The following is a 17,934-nucleotide window of genomic DNA, read 5'->3' on the forward strand; positions in this document are numbered from 1 at the left end:
TTTCGATATCTGTCCTAAAACTGGAGGAACCAAATTTGTATACAGTATTCAAGGTACAGTTTCATCAGTGCCAAGGAGAGGGGAATACATCCTTTGATTTGCTGGCCACACTCCCTGCTGGGAAGTAATGCCATATTATGTGCCATGGTTAAGTTCGCTCAGAGGCAGCACAGTGGCAAAATCTTCTGTTTAACATGTCAAGAAAAATGTACTTTCTAAAAACCATTCACAAGGCAAAGTAATTATAGTTAATGCCTCCATTATTGTGATCACTGATGTAGCCAAGAAAGTTAGCCAGGTTTATGCAATTTTCTGCTTTTTTGATGCTGCTGTACCTTATCCAGATTAATTTTGTCCTCAAAAATAAACTTCTGGTAATTCTGTAATAGCAAATGCTAAAGAAAAAAAAAACCATCTAAGAATTTTCCAGGCGATCTTGCTGCAAGACATTCTGGGCTGAAAATCTGAATAGCAGGGGTGTGATTTTTTTTGCATATTCAACTATTTCTCAGTGGATGAAAACATTTATTGCTGACCCATTCGTAGCAGAGAAGGTAAAATTTCATGTAAGCTTTCTGTGGCCAAAAATTCTGATCTCTATTTGGACAGCTTTGCATGTGAACTCCTTACAAGTGAACATGAATACCAGTGTAGATTAAGGTAGACTTTGCACATTTTTGTGTTGGTTAAAACTTGTGTATAGAAAAACGTTTTCTAACAGTTTCCATGTAGGCAAGCTTGCACTGGTTTCTATTCCTGTGGTCTGTGCTAAGAGTTTTCTAGCTGCAGTAGAGGCACAAATGTCACTCTGTGTCACCCTGCTCTTTGGATAAGTGGCTGGGCAGCAGAGTACAAGAAGTGTCCTGTGAGTTCTGACCAACCTTGCCCAGTACGTTCTCTTTAACATGGACATTAGGAAGGAGAGACTGTTCAGAGACAGGACATGAGCCTTGTCCCTTCCCGCCTCCTTGCTACCTTACTCTTAGATGCCTGAGGTTGTGCTGCTTTGCAGTTTGCTAAAATCTGCTTTTATCAGTATTTGCAGAAGTTGGTATAACATAGTCACTGGCAGAACATTGAAAATGGTGATTGAACCAGGCAGAGTTTCTACAGTCCCAGCCTGGTGGACAACAGATTGTTGCATGAAGACAGTTTTCTTTATCTTCCCCTTTGTCTCAGCTGAGTGATCTATCTCCCCCTCTCCCCTTAAAATGGGTTTTAAGCCATGTGCTACCTAGAAGAGACCTTGAAGGGATCTTTTCCTTTGAGGAGTGCCTTTGTGACCAAACTGTTCTTTCCCAATGTTGAAATTGACACTGTCCTGTGTGACCTCCTAATGTGCTTTAGTAGCCTAGGAAGAGAAATTTGACCTTTTAAAGTGACACTTTTCTAAATTCAACTGGGCATTTTAAAGCTATGTAAGAAGAGGACAGAAGAGGCTTTTACTGTGGAAAATAAGACCTGTTCTTAGTCTCAAAGGGATGCATGACAGTGCAGTATAGTTTGTATGGCATTAGCCTGAGTGATACTGCTCCTAGTTCTATGGTAGATGGATGAAGTTGGCCTAAGGTTCCAGATCCTGGAATTCAGAGATGGAATTTTTAACTGGTTTTAACTGAGGTCTATGTGGAGGATTTGTACTCTACTGATGTGACTTCCAAATCATCTAGTCTACCGCAGCATCTGTGCAAACTGATACAAAAAGAAATTTTTTATATTCCTGCAATTTCAAACCTTTCGTTAATTTGTAATATAAACTTTGATATTGCATTTGTGTCCTATAACTTCCCAGGATTAATTATTTAATGTTATACCATATTTAAATCAGATAATTAGATTATAGCACAGTCTTTCCCCCTGGCCAGGAGCTGATATGGGCATTCTGAGCCTCAGGATCAGGTACATCAAAATTTAGGCCTCTTTAAAAAGTGATGGGTTTATACATAAATTCAGGGTACAGTGCCAGGTTATTAAAGATGTTTAGCTCAATTATATGTACTCAAGACAGCTGTATGTAAATTTCAGATGGAAAGCCATTAAATCAGGAGAGGTATGATTTGTAGAATACAATAGCAGACTTTTATTTTGTAAACAAGCCTGGGAAGGATAAGAAACTGAACAAAAGGACAGTGGTATCACATTGGCTTGCATATGATGGTCACAAGCACATTCCACTTCTGCTGTATCCCTGAGTTAAGCCTGGCCAGCTCTGTGGAAACCTCTGTGGCTGAAAGCAGGTTTGAATGGGTAGATGTGAATCCTTGTAACGTGCACCACAAAGCTGCTCCTGCATGGAACATTCCTATTCTCTTCAGTACTCTCCAATTCTAATGCAGAGGCCTGGGATGCTGTCCTAAAGGCCCATGCCCTAGGCTGTATGGAAGGGCTGGCTACAAGCAGAAACTTTTTTAAATGTTTGTTTCCTCCAGTTTTGGCATCTACTCAGAGCCCAACCAGACCCTCCCTTTCCGCTGCAAGAGGACAGACGCCAATCTGTGAGCCGGCAGCCTTCCTTCACGTACTCAGAGTGGACAGAGGATAAAAATGAGGATGACTTCCTAGATTTGGATCCCGTACCAGAGACTCCAGTCTTTGACTGCGTAATGGACATTAAAGCGGAGACAGACCCAGCTACTCTGACGGTTAAATCCGTGGGCTTGCAAGAAAGGTAGGGTAGATGTGACTAATAGGGAAAAGTCTGCTCCCAGATTTGGTGGGTTTAGGAGTTCTGTGCCTAGTAGGAAGTTTCATTGCCTTTGTGTATGTCACTTTAAAATGTGGATTTAAAGTCAAGCACCTGCTTTATATCCCGTCCTGTTCTCAGTCCAGTCATAAATACAAGTGTGTTAGCTAAACAACACACAGTTCTTAGACAGCTGTCAACAAGTGCTCTTCTAAAGCATCGTTTCTTTACACTGAATACATCTATTTGTGTTGTATCAGTCTCTCACCATTCATCAAGACAGCAACTGCATAGCATGAAATTCCCCTATAGGGCAATGAAAGCTTTTACTTCTGAAAGAGGTGGGTCTTGTTGGTTTGGTTTTTTCCCTGTCACTCATGCTGGAGGAAGCAAACTGTAGAAAAAGTGGTAGTCTTCAGTATTTTATTATATATAAAAGAGTTAATTCAGAAGTAAATGAATTTGATTCAAATGAACCCAGCAATGAAATTTTGGGGTGAGCTGGTGTTCACTGCTTGAACCATAAGGGCAACTTGAAAAGAGGAGTTTCTCAGGCAAGTCAGGAGCATCTCAGAGAGATTCACAGCTGGGAAAGGGCAGTTTCAAGATGAAAAGAAAATCTTTTTCTGTTTTGTGTCCTTTCTTTGTCTTAGTGAAATAGAAAAATGGTCTTGATAGAATTCCTGTGAAGAAACTGTGCAAAAGTGATGATGTTATGAATAAGAATGAAATTACTGAAGGGCCCAGCATAGCAAAGTAGCACCTTTCTTTATTTCTCAGTTTGCAAGCTTAATTGGAGTGCTAACCATAGTTAATTCTCATCTCTAAAGCTTAAAACAAAGGACAGAACTTCTATTTTAAGAATACGATGCTGACTTTCCAAAGCACCTCAGGACACAGTAAAAAGGAGTGTTACAGAAGCGGCTTTCAATTTGCACTCTGTGAGCTTAGAATGTTTTTTCTCACTTAATGGTTTGTTATAACATTTTCCTAAAATCTTACACCTTTTATTGTTTTATTCTACCTTTATATGAGATCACAGTAACCTCTGGGGCTTATCCCTGAAGCTGCTGCTATCAGAGTTCTGTTGGTTTTTCTTTATAGGCAAGACGGGGCTTGAAATACGTGAGTCATTTGTGTTCTTCACTATCCCTGATTTCATTCCATTTCTGTCACTTTGAAGATGTGACATTTCTCCTCAGATGACTGCTAGCCTACACGAAAGATACTCACTGTATCAAGAGAATTGGGGAGTATCACTTGGGGAATAATCAATTGGTTAAAGTAATGAATTACAATGAAAAACCTGTCAAATAACAAGAAGTGGAAGAATGAAAGCAATTGCTTGAAGTTCTCACACTAGATACAAAGTGTACACTTAAGATACAAACTAGTTTTTAACATACACGTGTCCTTGAGAAGACAGACATCATTTCAGGTTTGAGCTGTGCCCTGACAAACTTCATTTACATTACACGTTGGTCACTTTCCCTTTGTTTGGTGTTTTGTTAAATTACCCACCTATGCCTCTTTGGCATCCATTCTGGTTCTCTGTCTTACTTCCCTCTCATTCTTTAGCCACCTGTGCAATTAAAAGGGTGGTCAGCAGCTAAATTCAAACACCACTCTATGTTGCTGAAGAAGAAATAATCTCATTTCCTCATGCTGAAGAACTATTTATGTAGGTAGCCTCTTCCACCTTGAAAGAACCAAAAACAATCGTTGTCAAATGCATGTGTTTTGGGGGAGAAATATGGTAGCTGCTTAATAGCACAAAGGAGGGTAAGGTCGAAATCCTTTGGAAGGCGTCACTAAAGATTCCATGCCTGCCACTAGTGGCATTTCCCCATGGCTGTAAACCATAGCAGGAGGCTGGCTGCAAATTCTTCTGGACAAACTCCTGAGTCCAGGAAAGGGCTGTGATCCAAGTAATGACTTCTGTCCCCTCTCTGAGCTGGCCGTGCCTGTGTGCTTAGAGGGTTTTTAATAGCTCCTGCACACACCTTCTAACTAGATTTTTCAAGCTGAGATTCATCAAAAATAGGTTTACTGTGTGGATGTATAGAACCTTTACCTAGTAATCATCGTATTGCGTAGCTTTATTATTATGTTAAAGGTATTTAAATATAGATTCGCTGATGGCTTTTGAATCTTACTTTTGTCTATCATATGTGAGATTAACAGAAGCTCAGAAATGCTTTAAAACTTTATTCAATAATAGGCATTTTGATTTCTTTGTTTTATTGTGTGGCTAACTTAGAGTAAACCCACTAATAATTCTACGCTAAAGAGTATCTCTGCTTTTAATGTAACTGTTAAAACGTCGGGACCTTCATTTTACATTTTTCATGATGTACAATTGTGGAAAGAACACTTTTAAGATAGAAAAACGATTCACTGCAGTGGTTGGCTTTTCTTGTCTTTAGTAACGTTGAACTGGTAGTTTATCCCAAGATCTTACTCTGGGGATGTTTCGGTGTAAAAAATAATCTTCTGGTCTTGTCTACTCAAGAAGCATCACCCATTTTCTTACAGATACTGACCAAAATATCCCCATAGAACCAGTTGGGTGGCTTTCTGAAGTTCTTCATTTGTCATTGCTGACAGTGATGGGTCTGTTGTAAGCAAACTTTGGCCGCTCTGTTTTGCAGGAGAGGTTCAAATGTTTCACTCACACTGGATATGTGCACCCCAGGCTGTTCTGAGCAAGGCTTTGGTTATGTCATGTCCCCACGGGAACAGTCAGCCCGAGAATACCTCCAGACAGCATCGAACATCCTTACTGAGGAGGAGCTGCACAAGAAGGCACTGGATCCTTTCATACTCCAGGCAGAGTTCTTTGTGAGTGTCTGACCTCTCTCTTCTAGGAGCATCAATAAAAATGGGATGTTGTCTCTCCATAGAAGACCTTGGTATTATTTTCTGCTGGTCTAAAAGTAGTACATGCAAACTCCACTTCTGTCAGTGAAGCATTTAATGCAATTCCCAAATTTGTCATCCCTTGCTGACATATATTACGTTTTTAACAAAAAAAAAAAAAGAAAATCACTAGAGTATAGAAGAAAAGCCACATTTGCTATAGGCATAACTTCTTGAAATGTGTCTGGAGCTGCCCTAGGGATGAAATTAGTGCTAATCCACCCTCTTTGCTGTTGAATGCTTAATGTGGAACTACTTTGCAAATCTAAATGTTCTTAGGTTACCTGAAACACAGTGTGGCTCTGTCATTCAGCAGGAGCTATAGAAAGTATGTATTACTGGGGGGGGTTTCTGCACAAAAATAATTTACTAGTTGTAAGCTTCTCTGTCAGTTGCTTTTAGGATTCTGAAAATGTTTCCTTGGCTCACTGTATCTGCTAATACTTGGGCAAAAAGATTCTTTGCCTCATTTTGGAAAAAATACACTTACACAGCTGAAGCAAGCAGTCACAAATTTGATTTCTAAGTAGTTTAGGATAAAGGTCAGATACATTTTAGAGTAGTGAGTACCCTAGCTTTTTTAATCTTTGCATGTTATTTAGTTTCTTCCCTAATTGGTTGAGTTCCATGTCATAGGTATTGTCATGTTTGTCATGTTTATCATACCTGACAAAAAAAAAAGTAGTATGCAAAATGCTGCAGTGGCTGCATTATGTGTATTAGTCAGGGCTGTAGATTCCTGCTCAAGATGGGAGGTAACCAAGGCTCAGACTTCGCATGCTGAGGTGTTTCAGAGCATGTGATCAAAAGCTACTGAAGTTAATACTGCCATGTCAAATATTCTCTTAAGCATGAAATCTCAGTAGAGCAGGAGGAAGATTGTTTTGCAGCATTACAGCCCTTTCAGCCTGTCCTCTTCATGACCTCTAAGTGTCTGAAAGGGAAAGACTAACACTCTGATTATCACTTGCTGTCCTCCCTCCTTGTGCAGTTTCAGGGGTTTTTTCACTTTACAAGAAGAAGGGGATAGTCTGGGCCTCTGTTTTAAAACAGAACACGAGGTATCTGTGGTCCTTAATTCACTTAGTGCAGTACAAGTTGAAGGAAAGCAGCTTTTGTGTAGGCAAAGCCCTGATTCTTTAAAGCATCTCTTGCTCTTTTAGGGAGGGAATGTTCACTTGGTGTCTGAACTGACTGCTAAACTAGTCCACACACAGTTTAATCAGTCTCTGAGCTACACTGTAGCTTTCAAGCAAAGATAATAATGTTTGAAGTAGGAAAAAAATCTCATTTCTGTGAGAGATTTTGGATTAGGTGTCCTGGTGTTCATAGAACAGCCAAGGCATCCCAAGCTATTTTCATTTTTTAATGAAACCTGAAAGAGCACAAAACTCTGTGCAATCAAAATGTCATTTCTGTAATTAAAATTTGTAAACTAGTTCTTTTTTTATGAAACAGTTACCACCAGCTAGCTCTTTATCCTGTATTTTCACTCTGTCTAACCTACTTCGTTTTCAAATTCCAGATCCCTGATAAAGCAAGTAGCTGTTTCATTTTGGAAGAAAAGTCAGAATGGACGTTTGCAGGGCTAAATCCTGAAATTCTTACTAGATTTAGAGTTTTTACTCAGACAGGAGTCCTGTTGATTTCACCAAGAATTGGCTAGCATGGTGAATGACTTAAGACCCAAAAACAGCCCGTGGAGCTTGGCTCAAGAAGAGTTTGTGTTGACTAAATACCAAGGAACAATTGAGAAAAATATGAAAATTTTGTTCCTATGCAGTTCTCCAAATTGATAGGAAATTACTTCAGCAAGTAATGTGTCCTTATTTGCCTCAGTAAAGCCAACAGTATGCTCAGTGCTTTGTAAGAGATAGAGCGGAGATAGCCTTCTAAGGTTCCTGAACTGACCTCAAGTTGTTCCAGGGCAGGTTTAGATTGGATATTAGGAAAAAATTATTCTCTGAAAGGGTGAAGCACTGGAACAGGCTGCCCAAGGAAGTGGTGGAATCACCATCCCTGAAAGTGTTCATAAACATGTGGATGTGGCACTTAGGGACATGGCTTAGCGGTGAATGTGGAGGTGCTAGGTGAAAGGTTGGACTCAATGACCTTAGAGGTCATTTTCAGCCTTAATGATTTTATGTTTCTACAGTCCATAGCTCTGCTTATCTGAATTTTTTCTCAGAGTGAATCTTGTCTTACTCAAGCTTGTTACCAGTCAGTCCTGTAGTGGTCTCTCAAATCCAGTGTGCAGCAGCTGGGATGACCAGCTCTGCCTGCCGGTCCCCGTGAGCCTTATCTCTGCTGAGCCTGGTGAACACATCCCTTCTCTTCGCCTGCCCGCTGACTCCAACTGGCAGAAGGTTCCTGTTTGTTCCTGCCTGGCGTTGGCTGCTTCTTGCAGGGGATGAGCAGTGGAGAACAGGGGGCCCCTCCATCTTTGCGTGTTCTGCGCATCAGCGATGAGGAGAGCAGGCAATCCCTGAATTCCCCTTTTCTTTCCTTTTCCATGGAGTTTGACAGCACGGTGAGCAAAGCAGTGATGCTCCCCCACCTCCATGGAGTTAGGTCAGCACGCCAGCCTGTCATAATGTGTGTCATACTTTGTCGCTGGTGCAAGTCCCTAGCAAATTATTAACTTCCACCCTCAGAGAGGAAGCGATGTGAGTCAGAAGGGATGGTGCTGAGGTCCATCCTCTTGGAGCAGTGTCTTGCGTTCCACCTCTTGCATTGCTCTGTGCCTACACTTGCAATTCAGTTCTAATAATATTAGGAGTGAACGTGTCATGCGTGTTACTCAATGAATTAGTCACTAGGAGCTTTTTCACATGAAGGATTGCAGAAAAGAAAGCCAGTGACAGTAAAAGGAAACATCAATCATACTTTGGTGGTAAGTTGGTAGAAGTACTGTACAATATGTCCCAGCTGACTTCATCACTTTGCCTCCCTCGCAGGGAGGACATAATGGGCTTGGGGTTTTTATACCTCCTGTGAATCTAATAATACTACCTACTGTCTCTTATGTTTTCGTGGGTTTTCTGTTTTTCTTTTTTTTAATAGGAAATTCCAATGAACTTTGTTGATCCAAAGGAATATGATATTCCAGGCTTAGTGCGTAAGAATCGCTACAAAACAATTCTCCCAAGTAAGTTTCTGCTTTTTAAGTCACTGAGGCAGGGTGGTTTATTCCACATGCTGGAGGGCTTTGCATTTTCCTTTCCAGAGTGCATGAAGTGTACTGCCACCACGATGTATTGTCCAAAAGCCATGTTTATGGAGCAGCAGCATGGCTTCAAAGCATAAATCAAATTTCCAAAGAGGTACAGAGCATGAAGAACCAAAATGCTGCTGATCCTCAGGGAAACGTAGGTTTTTTAGTTATTAGAATTGCATCATTTGGTGCTGCTTAAAAGTTGTACCCAAGAACTTGGTGTGTTTATTCAGATGTTACTTAGCAATTTCTTTGATTAAATTCCTTTTGAAAGACCAAATTCTAGCAACCATATTTTCCTGACTGAGGTTTTTTCAAATGCAGACTGAGAATATTAGGAACTGGCCTGATGCCATTTAGATGACACAGAAAAGTATTCTTCTTTTCTATTACACTAGCTTTATTTGTAGGCAGGAGTAGGAGTTTTGAGAAACATTTTGGTACAAATTTTTACGAGTGCCATCATTTTTCCCTCTCTCATACTTTAAGATACTTTGAAAAGTGATATGATTGGATGTCATACCTCTTTTTTTTTTTTTTTTTCCTCTCTCTAAGCTGATGTTGGAAGATGGTACCACCATCCACAGTAGTCTTTTGCAAAATCCAAAACATTCAATGTCAGGTTAGCAAATATAAGTGCAGTGAAGTCAAAACTGTCCTCAGCTGTACCTAACAGTCAATGAATCTGGATTGGAAATGGTTTCAAAAGAGAATTTTTTAATGTCTTAGAACTCCAGCAGCTGCAGTCCAATGTGTGCAACTCTTTGGATGACTTTGTACTCTACCTCAGACCAGAAGTGTAAAAGCATTTAACCACCTTTCACTCGTGCTGTGCTAATGGCTGAGGTGATTTGTTCAAGTATTAATTCACTGGTTTTGCTGGAATGGGAAGATTGTAAAAGTGGATATTGATTTCAGATGCTCAAGGTGCCAGATCTCTAAGTGATCTGTATATTCTGAATTTCGTATCTCCTCATCTCAGCCATATGAGTATATGCTAGCACCCATTGTTGTCACTTTGACCTCTTCATTTCAGATAACTGATTTCTACCCAACCATCTCTCTAAAGGTTAACAACCTTATTCTGGCCTTATTATGATTGTAGTATTTTTTCTGAATGAACTTTTAGCAACTTTAGTCCCTGGCTGTGGCCACAGGATGGCTTGATATTGCTGAGGGAAGGTGAGGACTGAGTGTTCACTCTTATCCCACTGCCTCCATCTCACTGGGCTTGGTGCTAGCAGTAAAGAGGGGTAGCAAGGAGACCTAAACATTTGCTTTATGCTTCAAAGGCAAGGATCCCAGTAAACATGAATCTGGTCTGTCTGAGGGCAGCATTTCATGCTGAGTCTGTGTTTGTAGCACTGTAAAAATTACTGTGTGCTTAGTCCTTAATATGATATTGGGTAAAGCACAATTTTTGCATAGATTTTATTTTATTCTGCTTTCTAAGCCAGCTGAATTTTTTAATCAAAAATGCATCTGTGGTTTATTTTTAATATTATCTTGGTGATATACACTGTTGCTGTTTGCTGAGGCCTCTGTCAGGACAGTATTCCTTGTCAATGGTAACAAACTGGGTAGCATTGGTCAAAGTGGATGAACATGGGCCTGTGTCAGTTCCCATTAAAATCAGTGAAACAGCCATTGACTTCAGTGGGAATTGGACTGAACTTCTTAAGTGGAATAATGTTTTCTTTTGTCATCTTACTAGAACAAGAATAATGCTTCATAAACAGCCTCAATGAAGGAGACTCAAGTACTGAAGTGACTTAAAATGCAAGAGACTGTTAATATTCTTTAATTTCTCTATAACCATTGTAATTGGTAATAGCACATCTTGGAGTTCGGTTCATTGCAAGATGAAACATGGAAAGAGTTGTTGTCATCTGGCTTGCCTGGGTGCAAGAAATGCATGTTTGTGTTTGGGAGAAAAGCTGTTCGCTGTCACTTCACAAAAAATATTCTAATGTCTTTGAAGCCAGAATGAGTCTGTTGACCTAACAGATTGAGAAATAATTTCCTGGAGCAGAAAAGTGTTTTTCCAGAGTCATGCTGAGACACTGACTCTGCAACAGGACCAATTAAGTCAGGCTTCAGAGAGTGGGTGAAACTGTCAGAAGGCTGCAAATTAGCCCAACCATCCTTTCCCTTTTTTAATGGTAACTTTTTAACATGGGGGCTTTCCAAGGCCACTCACATCTGCTGTGATGGCCACAAATGCATGTAAATGTCTCACTGTACAAAATAGTTTCGTGTGTCTCTTTCCTCTGAGCAACTGATAAACTATTCCTTATCTCCTTACACCTTTCAGATCCTCACAGCAGAGTGTGCCTTACCTCAGCTGATCAGGACGACCCCCTCAGCTCTTACATCAATGCTAACTACATCAGGGTAAGAGCTCCGTAGCCCAGTGTGTCTGCCCAGCCTCTATCAGCCTGTTAATGTAAACAGAATTGCAACATACACTGGCTTTTAAAGGCATCCTAGCTGATCTGATTGCTCTTCTCTCCTGCTTACATTAGCTGAAACCCAAATCTCAAAGTGCACCTGTACAGATTCAGACCAGACATAAACATACTTCTGCAGTTCTTGATGCAAATTCCTTGTCAGCTGGCCTAACCAAGGCAGTGGATAATCAGCCTGAATAAGGCTCATGACCTAGCCAGAGTCACCTCAAGGCTGTTGGACACTCTTTGCTGGAATTACGTGAGTCCGTACTGTGCCTTCGCTCCATGTGCACGTGTGCAGGAGAGAGATAGAGAGGAGAGCTGGTGCCATGGAGTCAGCATTTCAACCAGGATAGCTCTCTGTTTTAAAGGGTGAACCTGCAAGGTTGTGGTGGACATCCCTGTTAAAACTGATCTCTTGTTGTTTTGTTGGCAGGGCTATGGAGGACAGGAAAAGGTATATATTGCTACTCAGGGACCGATAGTTAACACTGTCACTGACTTCTGGAGAATGGTGTGGCAGGAGCGCTCTCCCATCATTGTCATGATTACCAATATAGAAGAGATGAATGAGGTAATGCTGTTACATCCAGTCTGTATTTTTATCCGTACTCCAGCAGATATTTTCAGCACAGACACTAAGCCAGCAAACAGAAGTTAGTTCAGTGGCCTGTGCAGTCAGAGCCAGCATTAAATTCTTCAGGCTCAGAGAAGATGTGGGCCTTTCTTTCAATTCAGTTTACTGCAAGTCCTGTTTTGCTGTCTGATTCTCCTATTGTTGGTTTTACCATTTTCCTCTCCCAGCTGACCTGAAACCTCTCCTAACCCAGCTCTATTTGCAGGCAACCTTGGAAGTTCTCTCTAAAGGAATCAAAAGCAATAGTACCCCTTAATTGCTAAGGTTGAACATCTTTAATCAGTAGAGTTGTTGCTGCCTTATCTGGCATTTATTATGATTTGATGTCTTTATGCACATTTTGTTGAGGAAGTACCCGATTTCTGTATGATAATCAACAGCTAGAACTGACTTGGATATTGAGGACCTTTCCCTGAATGTGGCTAGGGAATGTGTATGAGATACTGAAATTAAGATGCTGAAATTTTATATTTGCCACCTACTTCCAGAAATTAAACTGTAGTGGTGTTTGTGCTAATCTACCTTAAGTGAATTTTTTTTTTTTTTTTTTGCAGTTTATAATACTGCAGCCCTCCAGCTGTTCATTACTTACCTGCTGAAATCTTTCCTCCATAGCAGAGTTGCAAGAACTTTGTGCCTGGGCTTCAGCTCACAGACAGGTAGCTGAGCTCACATGTGCCTTTAATGGCAGTGTAGGATGTGAGAAAGTGGTCTGGTCATGTGTTGGACTCTGCATCCTCCCTCACCACTAGCAGCAAGGTTGAGTGGAGATATCCAAAGTTTAAGCTGCATCAGCAGCGTATGTCAGGCTTGTCCTTGAGAATGGATTAGTAATTTAGGTGAGGGATTTTGCTTTGGAGAAGAAGCTTTAGATGCTTAGAAGCCAAAGAATATGAGCATACATCCAGCATATAGACAGAGTTATAATGGCTTATCTGCTAGCTGGAAGCTTAGTGCCCATAATCATACATGTGCACAAACCTTTAGCTTTTCATAGTTATAAAGTAGATTAATTTAACCTTGAACTTCACTGAAAAGACGACATGAACAAGACTGACACAGAATTATCACACTTTGCAAGTTAAAAATGGTCAGTTATTACAGCTGGCTCATTGGACATGTCCTGTCAAGGCATTGCTGATGCACAGCAGAGTATGTTGCTGATCTAAATGTTTTGTTTTCACTAATGTTTTAAACTTGCATCTGCCTCTATCTGAGCAGCAGCATTGAAGCAATAACTTGTTCATTAATCAAAGTTGCCGGTTTCTGGCACATACAACATTAAAATGTCATGACACAGTCAGTGCCCCAGAATTTTTTGAGGATTTTGAGGTTTAAAGAAGACGCAGAGGAAATGCTGGTCCTGAATGACATATCTGGTGATATGTTCTTCCACTATAGTTTTCATAGCAAGATTGTGTAACAGGAGTGCAAAATAACCTTTGTGTCTGAATTGCCTCTTACCAGCATTGACCAAGTGTTTCACCCCTCTTGTCAGTCTTGGGAAGCAGTGCACTGCAGTGCTGATGCACTATAGAACTGCAGCTTGCTACGGCCTGTATATCACAAGAGCTGCTGAGTCTTTTCTGGTACATATTGTGCCAAAAAATTAATGGTGTCAGGAATCTCAGCCATAAATCCAGGGTCCTTTCATGTAAATGTCTTCTATATTCACGCCGTTTACCTGCAACACATATATTAATATATGAATAACAGGACAGACAGTACATAGATTCAAACCCAAAAGTTTTGTTCGGCAATGATGCTAGTAAGAGAGGCTTTGTGTCTCTCCTCAGTGCAATGACTTCACTGATGTGAGTATTAAAAGCTTTGCACCTCAGCCCTCTGTCATTTCTAATCTGAACTGACAGACAGCCCACAGAAATGAGTGGGCAATCTTACTCTACTCCTTTAAGCAGAGCAATGTCTGTGCTATTGATAGCTGATAGCACTCTCAACAATTTTTGCAGTGGATTCTGCAGTTTATGAGTAGAAGAAGAAAAAACACAATCTGCATAAAAAACTTTACAGAGACATGGTGGGCCACACTCCCAGTGGGTTATTAACTGATGTACTGTGCAGATGGAACAACACTTGATTCTCCCACACAAAAATTTTCACTCAGTAACTATGCAAGGTGCTTTTCTGTTGTTAGTCTTTCTCCTCAAGTGGAATTACATTTGGTGGGGGAGAGCAAAATGATTCAACTTGTTTCCTTCAAGACTGTGTACAGCTGTGTAAAAGAGGAATCTTACAAGCATCATCTTTCCTGAGGTTTGTTGAACAGCAGATACCTACTCCCCTGTGATAATGAAATAGCTTCTTGCATTATCACAAGGGAGCCTTTTCCTCAGACTGCCTCATTCGCGTCATTCCTTGCCCATGAACTAATTTGTGCACCATCTTGAAATGCCTGTCTCTGCCTTTGCATATTGATTAGTTTAGAGAAACTGCATACAAAACCACCGTCTTTTTTAGCCCTCCTTCAGTGGCCTAGTTCAGTGGCCTGTGCAGTCAGAGCCAGCATTAAATTCTTCAGGCTCAGAGAAGATGTGGGCCTTTCTTTCAATTCAGTTTACTGCAAGTCCTGTTTTGCTGTCTGATTCTCCTATTGTTGGTTTTACCATTTTCCTCTCCCAGCTGACCTGAAACCTCTCCTAACCCAGCTCTATTTGCAGGCAACCTTGGAAGTTCTCTCTAAAGGAATCAAAAGCAATAGTACCCCTTAATTGCTAAGGTTGAACATCTTTAATCAGTAGAGTTGTTGCTGCCTTATCTGGCATTTATTATGATTTGATGTCTTTATGCACATTTTGTTGAGGAAGTACCCGATTTCTGTATGATAATCAACAGTTTATAGGTGTGCTTACAGATTTTCACTGGCTCATCTCTAGTATATCAGTACCACAAAGTAGATCTGCAAATGGACTATAGTTTCTGTGTTTCTAAGTGTCAGGTTGTGCTGGCTGCATCTCTTACTGGTTTTTGGCAAACTCAAATGTAGTAGTCCAATCTCTCTCACAGCTATTGCTGCCTTTTAGTTCCCTAGCTTTGAAAGAGTCTCACTGACAATTTTAAGTGGATTTTGATACATAATCTATTTCCCCAAACATCCCCAGTCATGTTATTTTGTGCAAAAACATATGCAAATGATCATTTTATATTCAGAGAACATTGAGCCTTTATAAAAAATAGAAAAGCTATACTTTGTGTTTCTACATCAGTATATATGCAGCACAGATATATTGGTAACTAGTGTATATTACACTAATCATTATTATCTTAAGAAAAGAATTCATTTAAAAACACAAGCACATTGCCACCAGCCTCTCTAATGAACCTTCAAAATGCACATCAGTTGCATAAAGATAAATAAGGATGTGTGTATTTAAAAGCATTGGTTAGTAATTACTTGATTTGTGCATTTTTAATCAAGCAATCAGGCTATTATGGATGCAGCAAAAATCAGCTGAAATATGGTCCCTGTTTAGTAAGTGAAAACTTGTTCTTATTATAGAAACAAAATTTATTCATATTTGTCTGGGCATGTGCTATATTCAGTTTCAGAGGAGAAAAAAACGGAACCTCCCTCGATACCTGCTTAACTGGATTTGTTTTATATTGCACACAGAAATGCACAGAGTATTGGCCAGAGGAACAGGTCACCTATGAAGGAATAGAAATCACAGTTAACAGAGTCATACAAGCAGACGATTACCGTTTAAGGCTCATCACCCTAAAGGTAAATCATTCCAATGTACTCACAGTAGCTTAGCTGTCTAAACCTATAAATGCAGATGTTCAGGGGGAGCTGTGTAGAAAGCTTCTGCACAATGTACTGCTGTACAAATACATCTTTTTGTTACTGAAGTCGTCGTAGCTTTGCCCAGCTCACCAGCATGAAGGCTGCAGGAAAATAAGCAGTCACAGGTTTAGGCTGCATGTGTACAGTCTGAAAGCCACCAGGCCAGCTGTAGTAGTAGGGGCTTCACTGGGTAAGAAACCAGTGACTCATTCTGTGCCTTTGTCCTCCGGGTTCATTGATCATTTAGAATTAAATGGAAACTCGCAGAGAGCTTCTTACTTTGCAAGTGTAGTTTGATATACCAGTAACCATTCTGTCATCTTGTGAATAGAAAGTTTTAGCACTGGTTTAATTTTTTAAGTAATCCAAAGCACCAGAGTCCTATTTTACAACTCTTTTCATTGCTATGTTCTAGAATATCAAGCTACATGTTTTAGTAACAGTCTGTTTACATAATCTTCATACATCTTTCATCTGCCAGATCTACCCCGACCTCAGTATAACATGAAAATTGTTTTCCAGGCTGAAAAAACTCTCCTTTTATCCAACCAGTTTCAAGTCTCTTCAGCCATATGCTAATGGGCAGAAAGCCAGCATATGACATCCTATGTCTGGATTCAGAGTGTAGAAAGTCTGTCACTCATGCTTTTGGCAAAGGCAGCAAGGAGAATATCATACTCCCTGACAAGTGGGAAGTGAAGAATATTTACATGTTACAAACTTGCAGCTCATCTGGTTTTGCTTTTCAGTTAGACAATGGTTTAGTTTTCAGTGCTAGTGGGGCAATGTCTCTTTCCCCCATCTGCAAATGTCAGGATGTGAACTGCTGAGTTCCAAAGATGAAATAAAGACTCCATTTGTTAAGTTACCATTCCCTAGAGCTGTACTTTTGTCATTTAATCGCAATAGTGGAGCAGCAGCTCTGAACCATGCATATATTAAATGACTTGGTACTGAAAACTGGAAAAGCCATGAATTGGCTTCAGTTTGCCCTTAAACAGGAGTGATCACAAATACATGATTACTGCATGCTTTACAGAGCAGACTGTCATTTTTCTCTCACTATAGGGGACAAGATTTGGCAAGTTCTGGGAATTTAGAAAAAGCTCAGGCTATAGGGAAGGCTTGTTTTCCTTTCTCAGAAAAAGCTGCCGGTGTCTAGCCACTGAGTCAGGATCTCAGCTACAGCATATGTGATGGTAGACTTCAAACTGTCAATTAAATCTTGCTTCCTCCTGCTCTTCCCAAGTCTTCTCAGTCTCAGGGAACCATCAATAGAGAATATTTTGTTCAAGTCAAAGCAGAAGTGTACAGAACCACAGAAGTCAGGGTTCTCTAAGCAGAAGCATAAAACTTCTAGCACCGTAGGCAAAATTAAAGGCATCCAGAGTTCATCAGTAGAACTTTGTCTGTTTCCTGTTGCTGTCAACTAAATGATTTAGGTAGTGATTCATGTTTTTCTTCAGATGACTTTTGCTTTTCTCTCAGTGTTATTGACAACATTTTTGTTATAATTTCTCACAACTGAGTTAAGAATTGGGCGTTCATAACTTCTGTGACTCACACATAGTCACACATTCAAAAGCAACTGCATTTCAGAGCAGTGTTGATTGGATTTACTGTAGTGAGCTATTCATGACAACTAGTTAGGCTCTCTTAAAGTATTTTCTCCCTAGGGTAAATAACCTAAGGCCAGACTCTGTGCTATGATAGTAAGACTCTCTCTTCCTGAAGTGAGCTAGACATAGCCTTAAGGATCCTATGGCTACACTTCAGTGAGCACTTTAAACCCAGCGCAAGATGGAACAGCATCTCAATGAAGCTGAGCCTCCCTTTGTCCGGCTCTCTTGTTCCGACCCTTGTGCCATCTCCCATGTGCCCTCACAAGTGTCTGTGACTGTGTGCCAAGCCAAGGGAGAAACTGATTGATCCATCCAAAAATTAATCCATCGCAAGAAAGGAAAAAGATTTAATGTGATTGCTTTCCCAATCTAGTTCACTGTGAAGCTGTGCAAAAGCTCTGTCATCCAAAGAGAAGGATGGAAAATGGCACAACCACAGAGCACTCTTAGCATCCAGTGACTGACAAGCATAGGGAGGGACTTGGGAGTATAGATGACAAACTATTTTCAGATTTTTGTGCCTTGTTCTTTAGAAGGAACAAAATTTGTCTTTTTTTTTTTTCCTCTCTCTTCAACTCAGCCAGCCATGTGTTGAAGGGAGGGT

At 40.4% G+C, this 17,934-nt stretch overlaps 1 protein-coding gene across 6 annotated transcripts in view; it reads left to right on the top strand.

Moving 5' to 3' along the window:
- PTPN5 (protein tyrosine phosphatase non-receptor type 5) overlaps window positions 1-17,934 on the top strand; it is a 78,248-nt gene that overhangs the window by 48,656 nt on the left and 11,658 nt on the right. For 5 of the 6 annotated variants that reach the window (XM_039552987.1, XM_039552988.1, XM_039552986.1 and 2 more), the window contains exons 6-11: window positions 2,430-2,668; window positions 5,335-5,524; window positions 8,666-8,750; window positions 11,131-11,210; window positions 11,703-11,840; window positions 15,535-15,645. In XM_039552987.1, coding sequence (XP_039408921.1) covers window positions 2,430-2,668; window positions 5,335-5,524; window positions 8,666-8,750; window positions 11,131-11,210; window positions 11,703-11,840; window positions 15,535-15,645 — 843 coding nt within the window. The remainder of the gene's footprint in view (window positions 1-2,429; window positions 2,669-5,334; window positions 5,525-8,665; window positions 8,751-11,130; window positions 11,211-11,702; window positions 11,841-15,534; window positions 15,646-17,934) is intronic. The other variant, XM_039552990.1, reaches the window with a different exon arrangement.

Source organism: Corvus cornix, chromosome 5 (assembly GCF_000738735.6).
Source record: "Corvus cornix cornix isolate S_Up_H32 chromosome 5, ASM73873v5, whole genome shotgun sequence".
Taxonomy (NCBI): Eukaryota; Metazoa; Chordata; class Aves; order Passeriformes; family Corvidae; genus Corvus; species Corvus cornix.